Source organism: Elephantulus edwardii, unplaced genomic scaffold, assembly GCF_000299155.1.
Source record: "Elephantulus edwardii isolate Elephantulus edwardi_28Jun2011 unplaced genomic scaffold, EleEdw1.0 scaffold00045, whole genome shotgun sequence".
Taxonomy (NCBI): Eukaryota; Metazoa; Chordata; class Mammalia; order Macroscelidea; family Macroscelididae; genus Elephantulus; species Elephantulus edwardii.
The window spans coordinates 15,088,296-15,104,777 of NW_006399795.1; the positions used below are offsets into that span (position 1 = coordinate 15,088,296).

The window sequence follows — 16,482 nt, forward strand, 5'->3', positions numbered from 1 at the left end:
TTTCCCAAGGGGTGTGTGTGTGTGTGTGTGTGTGTGTGTGTGTGTGTGTGTGTGTGTGTGTTTTAGAGGAAAATATTTAACAATTAACCAACCTCCACATACTTAACATAGCTTCAAGTCACCAAGACCCAAGCTCCTCCCACCCCCACCCCCAAAATTTTCTCTTCAGGTTTTGTGGGGAAGAATTTGGCCTTCACAATGACAGGTTACTTTGGGAGTTTTCCCTTCCCTAAAACTTCATAGCAGTCCATTCGAACCACATCAATGATGGAAGCAGCTCCAGTCTTGTTTTTGGCAGCTTTGACCCTCGCCTGCTCACTGACCAAGGACCATGATTTCTATAGGTTGACAGACATTGAGCAGAAGCTTTGATTCCTCTTCAAGTGGTAATGTCTCATACCAACTTTTCCAAAATAGCCTGGATGACATTTGTCAAACTCGATCCTGTGGTGATGCAAGCCACCAACATTACCTCCACCTCCAGGGTACTTCTGGTGCTTCCCAATGCGGCCGTGGCCATGGCTCACATGATCCCTAAATTTCTGGATTGTCCTTAATCTTGATGGTATGTCAGAGGCCTACACACACACACACATACACACACACACACACACACAGTAGCTTCTCTAAGTTGTGTTTTTCTAGAAAATTTTCCATTACACTTAAGTTCCCAGCAAGTTCCTCTGATCATATTATCTGTTGTCTCTATGGCCTGTAGTAATGCCATGCACCTGCACTCTAATTTTTTATTATCTTATTCTCTCTGATTTCCGAAGCAGTTCTGGCTTGGAAATGAGTTTCTTGAACATCCAGCTATTATGACTACTTCTCTATTGCTCCTCTTTTCTCACTAGGGGTTTAACTGGATTTTATTCATACAAACTGTGCTAGCCTCTGTCACAATCCGGCTGCTGCCACAAGAGGAAATAGTGGTTTATGGAATCCCCTACCTCAAGAATCTCGAGGCCATCATAGACGCCTACCCAGCCAGGTAAGACCTAGAGAAGACCCAGGAAGCCTCAGCATCCTTGCTTCTGGCTCTCCCCTGCCCTCCAATATCTCCTGAAGGCCCCTTGAGGCATTCACCCTGAGACAGGCGCACCACAAGGGGTTTGACGTTTACATGGAACTTTCGTTAGATACAAGACCATTCCCTGAGTTCTCTCAAACAAGATGCAGAAGATGGTCTACGGAGGGTTGTCTCTGAGATCTCCAGCTCCCTAAACATCCTTCTTTGGAGTATTCTGCTCGCCAAAAGCCCCGAAGTCTTATTACTGGCCTAGGCAAATGCTCCTTCCCTCTTCTCTCCCTTGCCCTCTGCCTTCTGTCCCCAGGACCATCCAGAACTACTTGATGTGGCGGCTGGTGCAAGACCGCATCAGCAGCCTGAGTCAGCGATTCAAGGACACTCGGATGGACTACCGCAGGGTAAGCCAGACCCACAGAAGAGACGAGCAGCCCTGTCCCGGAGCCTGGCCCATCATTCACGCATTTCATTTGTGATACGGAGCATCTGCTGTAGCCCACACACTGAGGTTGACATGGGGATAAAACCATGAGCAAAAGCACATCCATCCTTTTGGGCACAGACAGTGAACAATCACCAAACTACTGCTTTAGTCTATCACAACCTTAAAAAAAAAATGTGAGGGAAGAGGTGAGAGCAGAGAGGAGCCCTTTGCAGCAGGGACTCTGGAGGCCCTGAAGGCAGAAAGGACATGGAGAGATCTGGGGTAGAGTTCCAGGAAATAAAAAACAGCCCTGTTGCAGGATCAGGAGGAGTCCAGGAGGCTGGATGACCCACCTTAGTGAATCAGCCCAGAATGATGGGAAAGGTAGGGGTGAAGTTAGAGAAGAAAGCAGAGGCTAGTAATGTGAGGCTAGGCCCAGGAAATAGAGTTCCAAAGAGCCAAAGTCACTGGGAGGGTGAGAATCAGGAGCATACCATGTCATCGCCGGCTTAGGGGTCACTGTAACTGATTAAGAGAGAGTGAGTTTGCTGGGAGGGTCAGAAGGAAAAGAGCAGGAAGACCTGCTGGAGATCAACGAGGACATCTTCGTGCTGGGGGCTTGGGTGAGGGTGTTGCCAGTAGATGGATTTTGGAGACAAGTTGGAGACAGGAAACGAATAGATTACATGTGGAAGACAGGGAAAAGGAGGATCGGGAAGGACTCTAAGGTTCTCTTCTGGGATGGGTGATTCAGGAACCCCACTTTGGGCGCTTGGATTGAATAGGCTAGTAGGTATTGAGTCAGGAGCTCTGAGAAGAGATAGGGGACAGGCTCGCGTCCTGGTGTCAATCATCCCCACAGGGCAAGGAAGTAAGGAAGACATTGGACAGGGTTCTCAGGACTCACTTGAGATATGGGGCCCAGGCTCAAACATAACCCTCATTTCCACCCTGAGCCGTATGGCCAGCACAGCTGGTCTACCCATGTCCGTCTCAGAGGTAGAGACAGTGAGACTCAGAATGTTGGCAGCTTGTAACCAAGCTAAATGTGGCCTTGGGACTTGGCTCTGTGCTTTGGGGATGAGGTTGAGTCCACATCAGACAGCCAAACAGTGGTGCAGTTACAGGATGAGGGGTGCTCAGGGCTGAGGCAGGCCCCCAACAGCCCCAGGATAAATCCCCAACTCTGGCCTGACTCCCATGGATCTTTAAGGTCATCTGTGTTCCCCTTTGGCCCTGAGCACCCAAAGGCTGAGGTCCAGATGTGTCTTCTCACCTCATAACCTCAGGGCCCTTCTCGACACCTGTGGAGATAGTAGATGTCAGCAAATATGGGAGAATCAATGGATGAACAAACAAAAGGATCATGTGCACTGTCTCGCCCCATCCAGACGCTGTACGGCACGACGGTTGAGGAGACACGTTGGCGGGAGTGCGTCAGTTACGTCAACAGCAACATGGAGAATGCCGTAGGCTCTCTCTATGTCAGGAATGCCTTCCCCAAAGACAGCAAGGAGATGGTGGGTGGTCCTGCCATCTAGCGTGGTCCTAAGCCCCTACCCACAGCCTTCCCAAAGTCTCTCATGCTGGTACAGTTCCCCACAGTGCTGCCCTAGGAGAGATGGGTATAGACAGCATAACTCCTCCTATAGCCTGTCTCCCTGTTCCTAATGCGGGGACCCTGTAGGCTTTGGGACAGCAAGGTTATGTGGTCTTAGTGGTCCCCTGAAACAGGGTCAACAGAAGGAGAGAAACTAGAGACCTTTCATGACCTCTACTGACGTCATGAACCCCCAGGGCTGGGCCTTCTGGTCCATTAAGCAGCGTATTAGGGTACGAACAGCTGGGGCAGAGCACCAAGGAGCCACTGGCCTCACCACCACCCAGACACACACACACACACACACACACACACACACACACACACACACACGCACACACATCACCCATGCGCAGCGGCCCATTGCTGTCCAGGCCAGGCTGCCCCATCAGTCAGAGCCCAGATACACCCCTGCCAAGAGCCCCAAGTGCTGGTCATTATCTCCCCAGCATGTCCAGAGCACAATGCCACTTGTCCCCCTAGGTGAGAAATCTCATTGAAAAGCTGCAGGCAGTGTTTGTGGACAATCTGGATGAGCTGAGCTGGATGGACAGTGAGTCCAAGAACAAAGCCCAGGAGAAGGTAAGGACAGACCAGAGTCCTGGCACCCCTCCTCCTGAGGTGCAGAGCAGATTTCCTCATACTCACCCACTTTTGAGATGAGAAAACTGAGATTGGGGTAGGGCAGAAGCAGAACAGAAACAGAGCCTTGCCAGTGCATAACAATGGGTGATGTAGCCTCGTTCTTGGGAACCCGGGTCCCTCAGGACCACTTCTGGCCAGTGTGACAACTGGCAGCCTCATGCGACCTCCCATCTCCTTGTCCCCTTCTTAGTCTCTTGACTAGCAGGAGCATTCTAAGAGTCAGAGCCAAGTTGGACCTTCTCATGCTGTGTCTGGGTCAACTTTTGTATGTCCTTCAAGGACAAGCCAGGCCCCTTTCCTAAAGCAGCATGGCAAAGGACAGTGCTGGGACACCCAGCTCAGCCACAGTCAGGCAGACCCCATGCTCCTGCTCGTGGGTACTGACAGTCTCTCCCCACCCAGGCCATGAACATGCGAGAGCAGATTGGTTATCCCGACTACATCCTGGAGGAGTCGAACCAGCAGCTGGACATGGAGTACTCCAATGTGCGCCCCTGGCCGCCCACACAGCCTGACCTCCACCACGGGGCTCTCAGATATGGGGGGATAGAGATGGTACTTGCCAATGCCAGGCATCCACCTTGCTTCCCAGCCACTGATACAACCCAGGTCACCAAGCCTTGGGTGCTCCATAGTTACAGTCCAGCCTTGGATGAGGAGGCAGAGACCTAGAAACACTGGAGAGCTGGTCTATCACCCAAAGCTGAGAGTCACTGAGAGCCAGAGGCCCTGCAGCCCCTCCCCACCCACCCGTGTCCCACGCTTACCCCCACACTGACCTCCAGGAGTGACAGCCTCTCTCCCACAGCTGGACTTCTCTGAGGATCTGTACTTTGAGAACACCTTGCAGAACCTCAAGGCCAGTGCCCAGAGGAGCATCAAGAAGCTTCGGGAGAAGGTGGACCCAAATCTGTGAGTGGAGGGCCTGAAGTCACAGACACAACGAAGTAGGGGGTCAGGCCAGCCTGTGGGGTATAGGAGTGACTGTGGGCAGGGGTGCCAGTATGGGGATACCAGGGCCACAGAAGCCAGGCCACACTGAGGGAGGGTTCTCTGACCAAACAAATGGGGTCCAGATCAGCTGGGAGCATGGGGGTGGTATACTGGCAAGTGGGGGCCACGTCAGCCTGGAGCGTGGGGGTAGTGTGCTGGCTAGTGGCGGCCAGGTCAGCCTGGAGCATGAGGGTGATGAACAGACAAGTGGGGGCCAGATCAGCCTGGAGCATGAGGGTGATGTATAGACAAGTGGGGACAAAGTCAGCCTGGAGCATGGGGGTGGTATACTGGCAAGTGGGGCCCAGGCCAACCTTGAGCATGGGGGTGGTGTACTGGCAAGTGGGGGCAAGGTCAGCCTAGAGCATGAGGAAGGTGTGCTGGGGTCCCATGAGTCACCTTGGAGATCACGGTGATGGCTGAAGACCCTGAAGACCCTGCACAAGTGCTGGGACTTGGGCGCCTCAGGTGGCCTTCAGCCAGCTCGTAGCAGGGAGGGTCCCTGGAGATTGAACTCAAGGGATGTGCTTATTCAATGCAGCTGGATCATCGGGGCAGCAGTGGTCAATGCATTCTACTCCCCAAACCGAAACCAGATTGGTATGTCCCCCTGCTCTGTCCCCATTATTCCCTCATCTTATCCCCCGACCCCCAGCCCCTCTCAGCCTATAAGAGACAGAAAGCAAGAGCCCATCACTTCCTTGAGGTCACTTCCGCCCCTCTCTCCCCACCCCCCAGGAGGGCTGGCTCCCTCTCCAAGGAACAAGTGGGAGAGGTTAGAGAGAAAAAACAACAGAATCCTTCCCCTTGAGGGCATCACCAAGTGGGCAGAAGGGTCCTGGATCCAACCCCTTGGCCCCTGAGCCTCAGTTTCCCCAACTTTAAAGTCAGGAGCAGGGGTGGGGGGGTCATCATCTCTAGCTCTCAACATCGACAGATTAAATCAAGGATCCCCAAAGTGCCAGATCCTTGGCCTGGCACACTGGATACCCACTCACAACGATTCTTTGTCCCTTTTGGGACAGTGTTCCCCGCCGGGATCCTCCAGCCCCCCTTCTTCAGCAAGGAGCAGCCACAGGCCTTGAACTTCGGGGGCATCGGCATGGTGATTGGGCACGAAATCACCCACGGCTTTGACGACAATGGTGAGGGGGCTTCGGGGAGTCAGGGACAGAGCTGCACCCTTGAGTCTTATGCATACACCAAGAGGCACCTTGGGGGATCAGCCAGCCAGCCGTAGGTGGTCAAGAAGCGGATACGGAGGCTCAGGGCATGAGAGGAAATTGCCAGGTGTTCAGGGCCAGTGTGGCAGAACAATTCAGATGCCAGGCCTGGCCCTGTCCCAGCAGTGGGAGGAAGAGATACACATGTAACCAGACTTCATCCTATTAAATGATTCTGCCCCACTCTGGAGCTCTCCTGGTGTCGTTTACAGGGAGTCACGCTGCTAACTCAAAGTAGAGCCCCTCCGGTAGTTCAAATCTGCCAAGAGCTTTTCAGGCAGAAGATGGACAATCTGCACCTGGGTGACTTACAGCCTTTGAAAACCCACTGGAGGGTCAGCTGTAGCCTGTGACACAGGGAACAGTGACACGGGCCGCTATGCGTGCGGCCCTCATGGCTTGATGTCATTTCCCAAACAGCACCCTCCAGTCGAGGCACGTATTGAACCAAGCACGCCCACCAGGCTCTAGTGGCCGCGCTCACCCATGGGCCCAGCTGCCTCTCAGGGACGCTGGCTTCCCCATGCGGCTCTGCAGGGGGGCTTCTGGCCTGACCAGCTTTTGTTCCCAAGAGCCACACGCTCCCCTGCCTTGGGCTTTGAGACTTTGGACATCACAGGAAGGGTGCACACTGCCTCCAGGACCCTAGGACTTGGGGCCCTCGGTCTCATTCTCAGGGGATGGCATGGGTGGTGACAGCAGCCTTCCATCTCTGGGGACTAAGCAAACAGCTCCAGGACAAACAGTATTCCCCTTTAGGGAGTCTCTGAAACACAAGCTCTAGATGCCAGGGTTGGCAGGAAGGAGGGTACCTGGAGAGGGCCAGCTTCTACCCTTGCCTGCTGGAGTGGGCTGGGCATAGTTTAAACACTGAGCTCAAGGGAACTACCTCTGACCTGCTAGGCCGGAATTTTGACAAAGATGGCAACATGCTGGATTGGTGGAGCAACTTCTCGGCTCAGCACTTCAGAAAACAGTCAGAATGCATGATCTACCAATACAACAACTACAGCTGGAACCTCGCAGATAATCAGAACGTAAGCATGCTGCTGGCACAGCCCAGGGGTCTGATCCCCAACCCTGGCCACCCTGAGGTCCACACCCTACCTTTGATCACCCTAGCCCATCCCCAGCCCTGGCCACCCTAGGAGTTTACATCTCAGCCTTGCCTGCCTCAGGATTCACATCTCCAGCTTTGGTCACCCCTGGGCGAGGGGGGAGGGGGGGGCGGGGGTCACATCCTAGTCCTGGTTGCATGGGAAATAGGGCAGAGGACCCCAGATTTGTGCAGAGGACCCCAGATTTGTGCCTTCACCTTCCTCCTGTGTATATAGGTGAATGGGTTCAGCACGCTTGGGGAAAACATTGCTGACAATGGAGGGGTACGGCAGGCATATAAGGTGGGTGAGACAGGTGTTCCCTCAGGGAGAGTGGAAGGGAGCAGCCAGGCTCAACCAGGACGAGAAGCCATTAACTTGTTAGGACCTGGCCCCAGCCAAGCCAGAGTGTATTCCGGGAACATCTCCCATCTAAGCCCCGAGGAAGTGTCCCAGGTGGTGGATGGGCAGGACAAGGGCATCTCCACTGGAATTTTACCCATGCACCCAAGCCTCAGTGACAGGCTACCCCTGGATCCCAGGAGCTCAGTCTAGGGGCTATCACGGTGGGCTGCCTGGTGACGGCCCATATGGCTCCAAGCAGTACACAGAGCTCTCTTAACAGTCCCAAAGCTTTGAGGATGTGAGCATCAGGCCTCCAGGTCCTAGATGAGAATTAAGCAGCAGAAGCAGGATCCATTTGAGAGGGCAGTAGGAGGGCGGAGTGTAAGTCTGTCTGGGAAGCAAGGCAGGCCCAGCCCTCTCAGAGCCATGCCCAGTGCCCACCTGATGCCCACAGGCTTACCTGAAGTGGCTGATGGACGGCGGTAAAGATTTTCAGCTGCCAGGCTTGGAAATGACCCACACACAGCTTTTCTTTATCAACTATGCCCAGGTAGGTGCCCCACCTGGCCTCCAGTCCTGGAAGGTGCTTCATCTCACCACCAGCACCCCCCTCCCCAGGCTGGCTGGCAACTATTTCGTGCCCACGGCTTTGGGGCTGCCTACTGTGGGGACAGGGACGTGGCACTGGGTGCTCTGGGGAGTTGGGCAGGGCAGGGCCAGGCCTAGGATGCTTTCTGGAGTGAAGTGGTTACGCTTGCAGACCTGAGGAGGAGTCAGGGAGATGTGGAGGTGAGAGAAACCCGCCATTCCCCTCTCCTCTTCCTAGCCCAGTCAGGCAGATTCACTCGTGCCTAGTTGTTGTTGTTGTTAAGTGTTGTTGAGTGCAACCGACAAGAACCTGGTGAACAACAGGCCTGAACTCTGTCCTAGCCTGTGTCCTCATCTCTGACACACTGGAGCCCATTGCTGCAGTCACGGTGTCAGTCCCTCTCACTGAGGGTCTTCCTCTCCTGTGCTGACCCTCCATCTTTCTGAGCATTACGCCCCTGTCCAAGGTCTTCTAGCAACCTGCCTAAAGTATGTAAGAGGAGGTTCCATCATCTTTGCCTCCAAGGAGCATTCTGGTTGTACTTTCTCTAAGACATATGTATTTGTTCATTTTGGCAGTCCCTGGGGGGATATTCAGTACTTTTCCCCAACTAGAAACTTCTCCTGCCATTCCCCTGACACCCCCAACAACTGCCCCTTCCTCTCGCTAGCCACACCTTTCTCACCACAGCTACGCCCCCGGTGTGTCCACAGGTGTGGTGTGGGTCCTACCGACCTGAATTTGCCATCCAGTCCATCAAGACAGATGTCCACAGTCCCCTGAAGTACAGGTAAGCACCCAGGGCCAGCCCCACATCCACCCCGTTTCCCCTTACTCTGGTGCCCGTCTCAGGCCTTCTGTCCCCCGTCAGGGTGCTGGGCTCACTGCAGAACCTGGGCGCCTTCGCGGAGGCATTCAGCTGTGCGGAGGGCACTCCAATGCACCCGAAGGAGCAATGTCGCATCTGGTAGCTAAGTCCGAGCCTCTGTGCACGGCCCATGCCCACCTGCCGCCAGGAGGTCCCTCGAGGAGATGCGAGCCAGCAAGGACCCAGCCCGGACCCGAGCGCCCGGCCGGGCAGCCGACCCTCTGTGCATGGCCTGCACATGGCCCGAGCACAGCGTTGCCCTGACACCTACCGGCCTGGTACGCAGAGCCCAGCGTCCGGTGCCCTGCTGGCCCCCTCCACCCTGCGCTCACCACGGGCCATGCCGCTCAGTGCCGACAGCGAATCTCCACCACCTGCTCGCCAAAGCGCATCGTTTCCGGAGCTTCAGATGTGAACTGAGTAAATGCTTTCAGAGAAACAAGCTTGCCCCATTTTTCTAGGACGGGCTGGGGAACCCTCTTCTCCGGCTGGTTGTCCCAGGATGGAGGTGCCTGCCAACATTAGACCACTTCTCCCGATTCTGGCATTTCTGGTGGCTCAACCATTGTCCACTGCAGGACATGGACAGAACAAAGTGCGCCCACTGGGAAGGAAGGGGCTCTGGCCGGGGCTCAGATAGTGTCCCCATCACTGTTATCCTGGGGACACAGCAGTGAACAGATATACCCATGCCATGGGCCACGCAGCCAGACTTAGGGGCAAGAATAGATTCTTCTGCTGGCCAGCGCTTTCACTAAAGTCCCTGATTGTCCACTGAGCCCAAGAGATTGAGTCAAAACCAATTCTTTAAAAAAAAAACACAACAACAACCAGGCACACTGGCCCCAAGGGAGTCTCACAAGACAGGAACACGAACACTGACCCCTCAAGGCTGGATGTGGTTGGCTCTCAAGGGAGTCTCCTGACTCCAGCCCCTCCTCATTAGACAAGCCTGACCCCACCATCCTCCCCAAACATCACGCGGTCATGACAGGGCAGTAAAATCACAATCCCCATGGACGCCACATGCCAAAGGCCTCAGGTCACCAGACAATGGAGGCACACATTCCTCTCAAGGACAGCAACGTCCACAGCAGGGAGGTGGCACGTCAAGACCTGTGATGGCCGAAGCAGACCCAGAGGAAATCACTGGGTGGGGGGCAGAAGCTGAGAAAGTAGGAGACGGGAAAGAAACAGGGGCACAAGACTCAGAGCCACTGAAGAAGGATTCTGGACAGAGATCACAGCTTTAATATCCCTCAGTGCTCATGGGCCTGGTGAGATTCAGCGTTCCGACTAGCTCAGTGATTCCAGAACAATCCTTCACATCCAGCTCCCAGCATTCCCAGGTCGTTAAAGCCCAGCGCCTTCACCTCCCACACACGTCTTCATTGCACTGTGGGGACAGCAGAGGCCCATCAGGTCAACCACGTTCCAGGGGGAAAGAGCAGCTGATTCCGTCCACCCAGTGGGGCCATCTCAGACACACCTCAGGACTCCCCACTAAAGAAAACAGGCTTCTCTCTGCAGCCCACCACCCATTAGAGAAGGGCCTCTATGTCTGTCCATTCTGTCCCCACCACATCCCCCCCTCACCAGCTCTCCCTCCACAGGACACTGTGCTGTAACAGTGGCAATATCTATACCTGAGCTGCTGAGAGCCCAGAGCAAGAGAAAGCCCCAAAAGAAAGCCTTCAAAGCCCCAGCCTAGTACCTGGCCTATATGATCCCACCCACAGGGGACAGACTCAGAAGGGAGGTTACCAACCAACACCACGCCCCACTCCCAAGATCCAGCTCACCTTGGGCGGCTCACTGGCACAGCCCTGTGCAGAGATGCCCAAGGCCCTGAGGACATCCTCCTGGGGGACATAGTCCCCTGGAGACTTCTGGGCAAAATGCAGCAGCACCTTCTCACCACCTGAGGGCAGCAGGGAGGCAGGGGGCCTGGAGGGTCTCATCTGGCCAGGTATTTGGTGGGGGGAGAAGAGGGAAGGTGGGCCAGCCTGCTTGTGGATGGACCCTCAGGCACCAACCTCAGCCCCAAGTTCAACTTCAGTGGCCAGCCCCACAGCACTCCCAGCCTGTCACTGAGTCTCCTGAGTTGTTCGGGCCACCGCCCCATCAATATCAGCTAACACTTGAGTAGGGCCTCAGGTCAGAGACGACACCAGGAGAAGGGGCATGGACAAGACCGAGAAACCAGTGGAAAGAGGTTCAGGGTCCGACCTCCAAGCCCTGCAAGAGCATCCCAGCTGAGCTAGTGGCTCTGAAGAACCTGGGTCCTGGGCCCTGGCATTTCGCCATCCCCTACCCACCTTTGCTGACCACCAGCAGCCCTCCGCTCTGCAGCAGGTCCCCAGAAAGGTTCCCCTGGATGTTGACAGCCTTGGCCTGAGGAGAAGGGTGCAGGGCTCATGTCAGCCTTTAATGGGAAGAAAAGGTGGAAGACGGAGAAAACCACCCCAGTCACCCCAAGGCCATCACTCTGGCTGTCACTGACCTTGGCAGCCACATCTCGCACTGGCTTCCCCAGAGCAGCAGGCAGGATGCTCAGACTGTTGTACCTGTGAAGACAACAGCTTGCTGGGCCATGTTATTTGGGGAAGACTAAGCACAACACAGCACCACCCCACCCCATCAGATCCAGCCCTCTTATCCACATCTCCAAAGGCTCCTGGAGGCCTGAGCCTGGGAAACGTGACCAGGCCAGCACTCAGAATGACCTCCTATCCAGCCTGGAGTGGCTGCATGAGTCCAGGGCACCAGCCAGCAAAGGATGCAAGAATGGGGGAGCTGGACTTTGGGCTAGGTAGCCCAGAGTCTGGCTCAGTGGCCAGTGCTCATCAGAAGAGGCAGCGTGGTCTCAGGGCTCCCACCCTCCCTGAAGACCCAGAGGTAGAATGGCCTGGACCAGACACACAGACTAAGACTTCCTGAAGTTGGAGGGTGTTGGTCATCCCAGGTGAGAAACTTACTTGAAAGAACCTACAAAAAGATACCTCATCCCCTATAAGAGAACTCAGCTTCTAGAATGGCCAGCCAGAAGAGATAGTCCCACCAGACCCAAGTTGACTGGGAGCTCTGAGTGAACAACAAAGAGGGGGATGTGGACAAAAGGGATGAGACTTCACCACCAGCCCAGGGAGGTCCCTACACCTCCACACACGTACACAACACATAGTATATACTCACCGCCTGAAGCCCAGCTCCTTGTAGAACTGCTTGCTCTCATCCAGGTAGAGCTCTGAAAAGTTAAGGCCACAGACATGGGACTCAGTCCCTGTCCTGCCCCACCTGCCACCCAGACTCTTCTACTTATCCTCTGTTCACCCTCACTGCCAACCTGAGCCACCACAAAGCGGGGAGAAAGGTCCCTCTACTCAGAGGAGGGGCTGGGACCCAGAGGTGGCAAGTGGAAAGAGCAGGATTCACCCCAATGCTGACATGACACTGGACAAGGGGCTCTTCAAGGGGGAAGGGGGAAAGGGAAAACAAGGGCAGCCATGATGGGCTTGTATTCTGGCTACTCCCACCCAAAGTGGGGGGGGCATCTGGGGTTACTCAGGGCATGGGGTCTCATCTACAACGAGAGGTAGCCAGGTGGTTAGAAGCCTCCAAGTGACCCAGCTCTCTAAGGTAAAGACTTGGGTCCTGGTTCTGGGCTCAGTCACAGACTACTTGTCCTGTGTTGTATACCTCCATAATCAGAGCTGGGACATGGGGGGGCGGTGAGAGGAGGTTAATGCAGGTATGAGAAGGTCAAGGACACCTCTTCCTGAGGCTGAGAAGGGGCAAGGCTGGCCAGAGCGGCAATCGAGAGCCTTGCATTTGAGGAAGGATCTCAGAACCATAAACAACCCACCCCAGGACAGTGTTGCAGGGATAGAGAGACTCAGTAGCTAACTGCCTCCAGTGTCCAGAAGCTCCAAGAGAGGCGGGTCTTAGCGCAGCTGGGAGGGGCGGCAGGTGTAAATAAAGTGAGGGGATTCACCTCCGGCAAAGTAGCCGCCGTCCAGGAACTCCTGCAGGCCCAGGGCCTCGGGGCCCACGCCCACCAGCCTCACGCCATGCTGGTCCAGGAGCCCCTTGAGGCTGCTGAGGTCCTTGGCAATCCAGCGGCACACCATGCAGCCGAAGCGCCGCAGCCCGGCCACCACGCACGCCTGCTCCTGCCATAGGCTCCGCAGCTCCACGGCCTGGGGCGGCAGCGAGTTAAAACAGGCACAATCCCGCCACCATCTTTCACCTAGCACACCCTGCGCTCTGCGCGCCTGGGCCCTCCCAGGCTGGCATTCATGGGCCTCCCCGGGATGGACAGCCCCTCTAGCCTTGTCAACCCCACAGTCCAGATGGTGGGGCGGGGAGCAAAGCCTCTACTCGGCTCACCTCTCCGGTCACCGCGTTTTTCAACACGCACGCGCCCACCCGGGCCAGATCCAGCGCGCTCATGGCGACCGCCTTCTGACTGTGCCCAGTTGCTGGATCACGCCAGACTACGTTCTACTCCTCGCTCCAAATCCTGCCCCGTGACTGCCCGTGGGCCTGCAGGGCCCTTGGCGGGCGGCTCTGGTTGTCTCCCAGCTCCGCCCCGGGTTCTCCAGCCCCACGCTATCTGACCCCGCCCAGACCAACGCACACTCCGCCCCCGGACCCGCGCGAACCCAGCCCCTTCCCCAACTCCACCGCCTCGCCTTTGTCCACGCCCAGGCTTTACCCAAGACTTTACCACTGTCTCGGATAACCCAGCCCTTTGCTCGCCCCATGACGTGTTCCCTAAACTGGATTCCCCTTCTGGGCCCCTGACCACCTGGCTTCAGGTCCAGCCTCTGGAGCCCTTTCCCCGCCTCCGCTGGCTACAGCCCCGCCCTCCATCTCCCGCCCGCCCTCAGCTTCACGACTGGTCACGCCCCATCACCCAGCCCCACCCACTCACTACACAGGCCCCGTCCCCAGGCCGCTTTTCCAGTTTCAGGCTCCACCCCGCCACTTGGGTTCTCCACAAAATGCCTAGTTTTTTATTAAGTGTGTAGTTAATGAAAACCAAATAATCCACAGGTCTCCATAGCGACTCTGCAGGACTAAAATGAGCATCCTGCCCCGTTAAGATTTACAGCCTCGGAAAATCAATGGAAGGTTGAATAAATTAGGGGTTTTGTTTGCCGCAGGGTTCGCTTTATTTGCATATTCATAATGCCACAACCAATGGGCTTGTCACACCAGCCGTAGGTGGAGCTCGGCGGGAGCCTTAAAATCTCAGTGCGCCTGCGCGGAGGCTGAAATTTTAGCAAAACTGCCTCAAGATGGTGCTTTTGCAATTTTAATTCACAACTACTCTCCATCGGATTTCCAAGGCAATGAAAAGGCTGTAAGATTCAGTTCTAAATTGACCGCACAAAAAAAAGCCCAGATCTTGAAGACTGCCCATTATTTCTTCAAAACTGCTAGCAGATTCGAACCTCCTGAGATTTCTCGTTCTTTTAGTTAGCACAACACGCCACTGGAGATTGAGAAGGTGAGCTGAATAGGGTCTACAAGAGGGACCTGACGGAGAGCCTAAGGGAGCGGGGACGGGAGGCCTCAAAGAGACGGGCAACAGGAGCTTGATGGCTCAGGATCTGGCGGGAGTTGGAGGTGAGCTCAGGGTCGCTGTCCCAGTTATCAAAAAAGGCACAAGGAGCAGTGCCCAGCTTGCCCTCGTGGTCTCCTTCCAGTTTGCAATTTACACATGTTGCCTTTAAGCAAATCTGTTCATTTTATACCAGTGAGATAGTTGCTTTAAACTCCCATTTGGGTGGGTGTAAAATGGGCCCAAAGGCACTAACAGTAATCCTTATCAACATGAGTTGTTAATTCCACTGGATCCTCGTGATACCTTCTAGTGTCCCCAGAAATTTACGGGTGAGGGAGCAAAATCACAGTTAAGAAACTCCCAGTTTCTCACAGGTGAAGAGTTGATGGCTACATACCTCAAGGCAAAGCCCCCCAAAAGTGGTGATGACTCTGTACCCTGGAGAAGAGCCTTCAGCCAGCGCTAGTGCCCTGAGCTGACCTGCCCTGGTTTGCAGAAAGTTATAAGGGCGCTGCCTCCCTCCTCACCCAAAATAATAACAAGGAAGATGACAAATACTGCTGCTCCCTAAGGTTGGCCGCTTGGCCCCATTGGATCCCTGAGCAGTCATGCCTGGGGATCACAGGGTCTAGTTCTCTTATACCCCTACCCCATGCCAGCAGCCATGTGACAGGAAAGGACCCTGGACTCAGAAAAACCTGATCAGCAGCCTCTGTACATCCAAGAAAGGGGAGGGGGGGAACAAGAATAAGAGTTTCATATGGAATAAGCACTATGACATAACATGAATTAATATAAAATATTGTTGTGTACTGCAGAGTCAGAAGAAACCATAGTTGACCCTCAGGTGGGTTTTGCCCATCCTTCTCCCACAGAGCAGCTGGGGGACTTGAACCACGTGCCTTCAGGATTGCAGTGTCTTGCCCCTAGGCCACCAGAGCTCCTTTGTATCATTGAGTCAGAACTGACCCATAGTTGACCCTCTGGTGGGTTTTCAGAGGCAGTTAATCCCATGGGAGGAAATTGTGCATCTTTTTCTCACAGAGCACCTGGTGGACTCAAACCATGTGCCTTTGGGATTGCAGCGCAGCTTCTTGCCATTAGGCACCAGAGTTCCTTAATATGTAACAGATTTTTTTTTTTAACTGTGCAGTTAGCTTTAAGTGGAAACTCCTTACCCACTAGGCCACCAGAGATTCCTACCATGGGCCTCTTCCTGCTGTGCCAAAGCTGAGCAGATGGTGGAAGGTCCTGCTGCACCAGGCTTGCTGGCCTCTCCCCAGCACTCCAGGCCCACAGAGACACAACACACTCCCTCTCTTTCTCAGCTGCCACCACAGTTCACGTCTGGGGCCTGGGATAAACTTAGTACCATCTAGGTGCTTCAGAGACACAGTGACTCTATAGGACAGAACTTCCTCACAGAGGTCCCAAAGCTGAGCTCTTTGCAAGTAGACTGCCTCATCTTTCTCCTTCTGAGGGGTAAGTTTGAACTGCTGATCTTTTGGTTAGTAGCCGAGTGCTTGACCACTGAGGTGTGATGAGAGAGCCCTGGGTAATAAAGGTGACAGCAAGTTCTGGGAAAAGGGAGGGCCTGGAGTGAGGCAGGGGCATGGGTCAAGATGGAGGATGGGCTCATCCTGCCAAGAAGAGAGGCCCCAATCTGACTGAGTTGCACTAAGAGGTTTGAATAAAGTCTGTTGGTCTCTGTTCCTTCTTGAGCAGAGTGGGGACTGGATGACATGGCCTCTGTGGATGCATGGCCTAGGAGTGGTGGATTGAAGTCCTGAGGGCACCATCCCCCAACCCAGAGGAGCATCCCTGAGAGTTGGGAGCTCATTGGGATGTGGACAAAAAGCAGTGGGGGCCCGGGCACTCCCAGCCTTGCCCTGGGCCACAGTCATGTTCTCTGAGGCAACTGTCTGCTGTTTCTCCACAGGGCCCTTCAAGGGAAATCTCCCCCCTTTCACAGGCATCTTCCCTGCTGCCTTGGTGGTAGTGTATGAGGTACTAGAATAGCAGGGACAGCAACAAGTCCTAGGACTGGGCTGCAAAGTGTCCTAAGCACACAGAGCACTCTAGGTTTGAAGAGACAGCCT

General features: G+C 54.8%; 2 protein-coding genes and 1 pseudogene across 2 annotated transcripts in view; 1 reads left to right on the forward strand and 2 right to left on the reverse strand.

The window, feature by feature from the left end:
* The window catches only part of MMEL1 (membrane metallo-endopeptidase-like 1), a 48,547-nt gene extending 39,633 nt beyond the window's left edge, over positions 1-8,914 (forward strand). The window contains exons 11-23 of the mRNA XM_006885929.1: positions 855-991; positions 1,335-1,428; positions 2,843-2,971; positions 3,535-3,633; positions 4,099-4,182; positions 4,505-4,608; positions 5,231-5,289; positions 5,715-5,834; positions 6,816-6,949; positions 7,247-7,312; positions 7,809-7,904; positions 8,657-8,733; positions 8,815-8,914. Coding sequence (XP_006885991.1) covers positions 855-991; positions 1,335-1,428; positions 2,843-2,971; positions 3,535-3,633; positions 4,099-4,182; positions 4,505-4,608; positions 5,231-5,289; positions 5,715-5,834; positions 6,816-6,949; positions 7,247-7,312; positions 7,809-7,904; positions 8,657-8,733; positions 8,815-8,914 — 1,299 coding nt within the window. The remainder of the gene's footprint in view (positions 1-854; positions 992-1,334; positions 1,429-2,842; positions 2,972-3,534; positions 3,634-4,098; positions 4,183-4,504; positions 4,609-5,230; positions 5,290-5,714; positions 5,835-6,815; positions 6,950-7,246; positions 7,313-7,808; positions 7,905-8,656; positions 8,734-8,814) is intronic.
* LOC102850556 lies at positions 114-727 on the reverse strand (annotated as a pseudogene).
* Positions 8,915-10,180: 1,266 nt separating the features above from the next.
* On the reverse strand, positions 10,181-13,263 carry FAM213B (family with sequence similarity 213, member B). Its single transcript, XM_006885816.1, has 7 exons — positions 13,201-13,263; positions 12,806-13,010; positions 12,007-12,058; positions 11,315-11,378; positions 11,130-11,205; positions 10,614-10,732; positions 10,181-10,207 (listed from the first exon to the last, which is right to left on the reverse strand). Exons 1-7 carry the CDS (start codon positions 13,261-13,263, stop codon positions 10,181-10,183), a joined length of 606 nt encoding a protein of 201 aa, XP_006885878.1.
* Between the last annotated feature and the right edge of the window lie 3,219 nt (positions 13,264-16,482).

Excerpts from the sequence above, each read along its gene's own strand:
- FAM213B (XM_006885816.1), bottom strand. The coding sequence starts at position 13,263 with ATGAGCGCGCTGGATCTGGCCCGGGTGGGCGCGTGCGTGTTGAAAAAC. Across the intron at positions 12,059-12,805 it reads CGGCGGCTACTTTGCCGGAG|AGCTCTACCTGGATGAGAGC; the intron begins GTGAATCCCCTC and ends TTAACTTTTCAG. Across the intron at positions 11,379-12,006 it reads AAGGAGCTGGGCTTCAGGCG|GTACAACAGTCTGAGCATCC; the intron begins GTGAGTATATAC and ends TTGTCTTCACAG.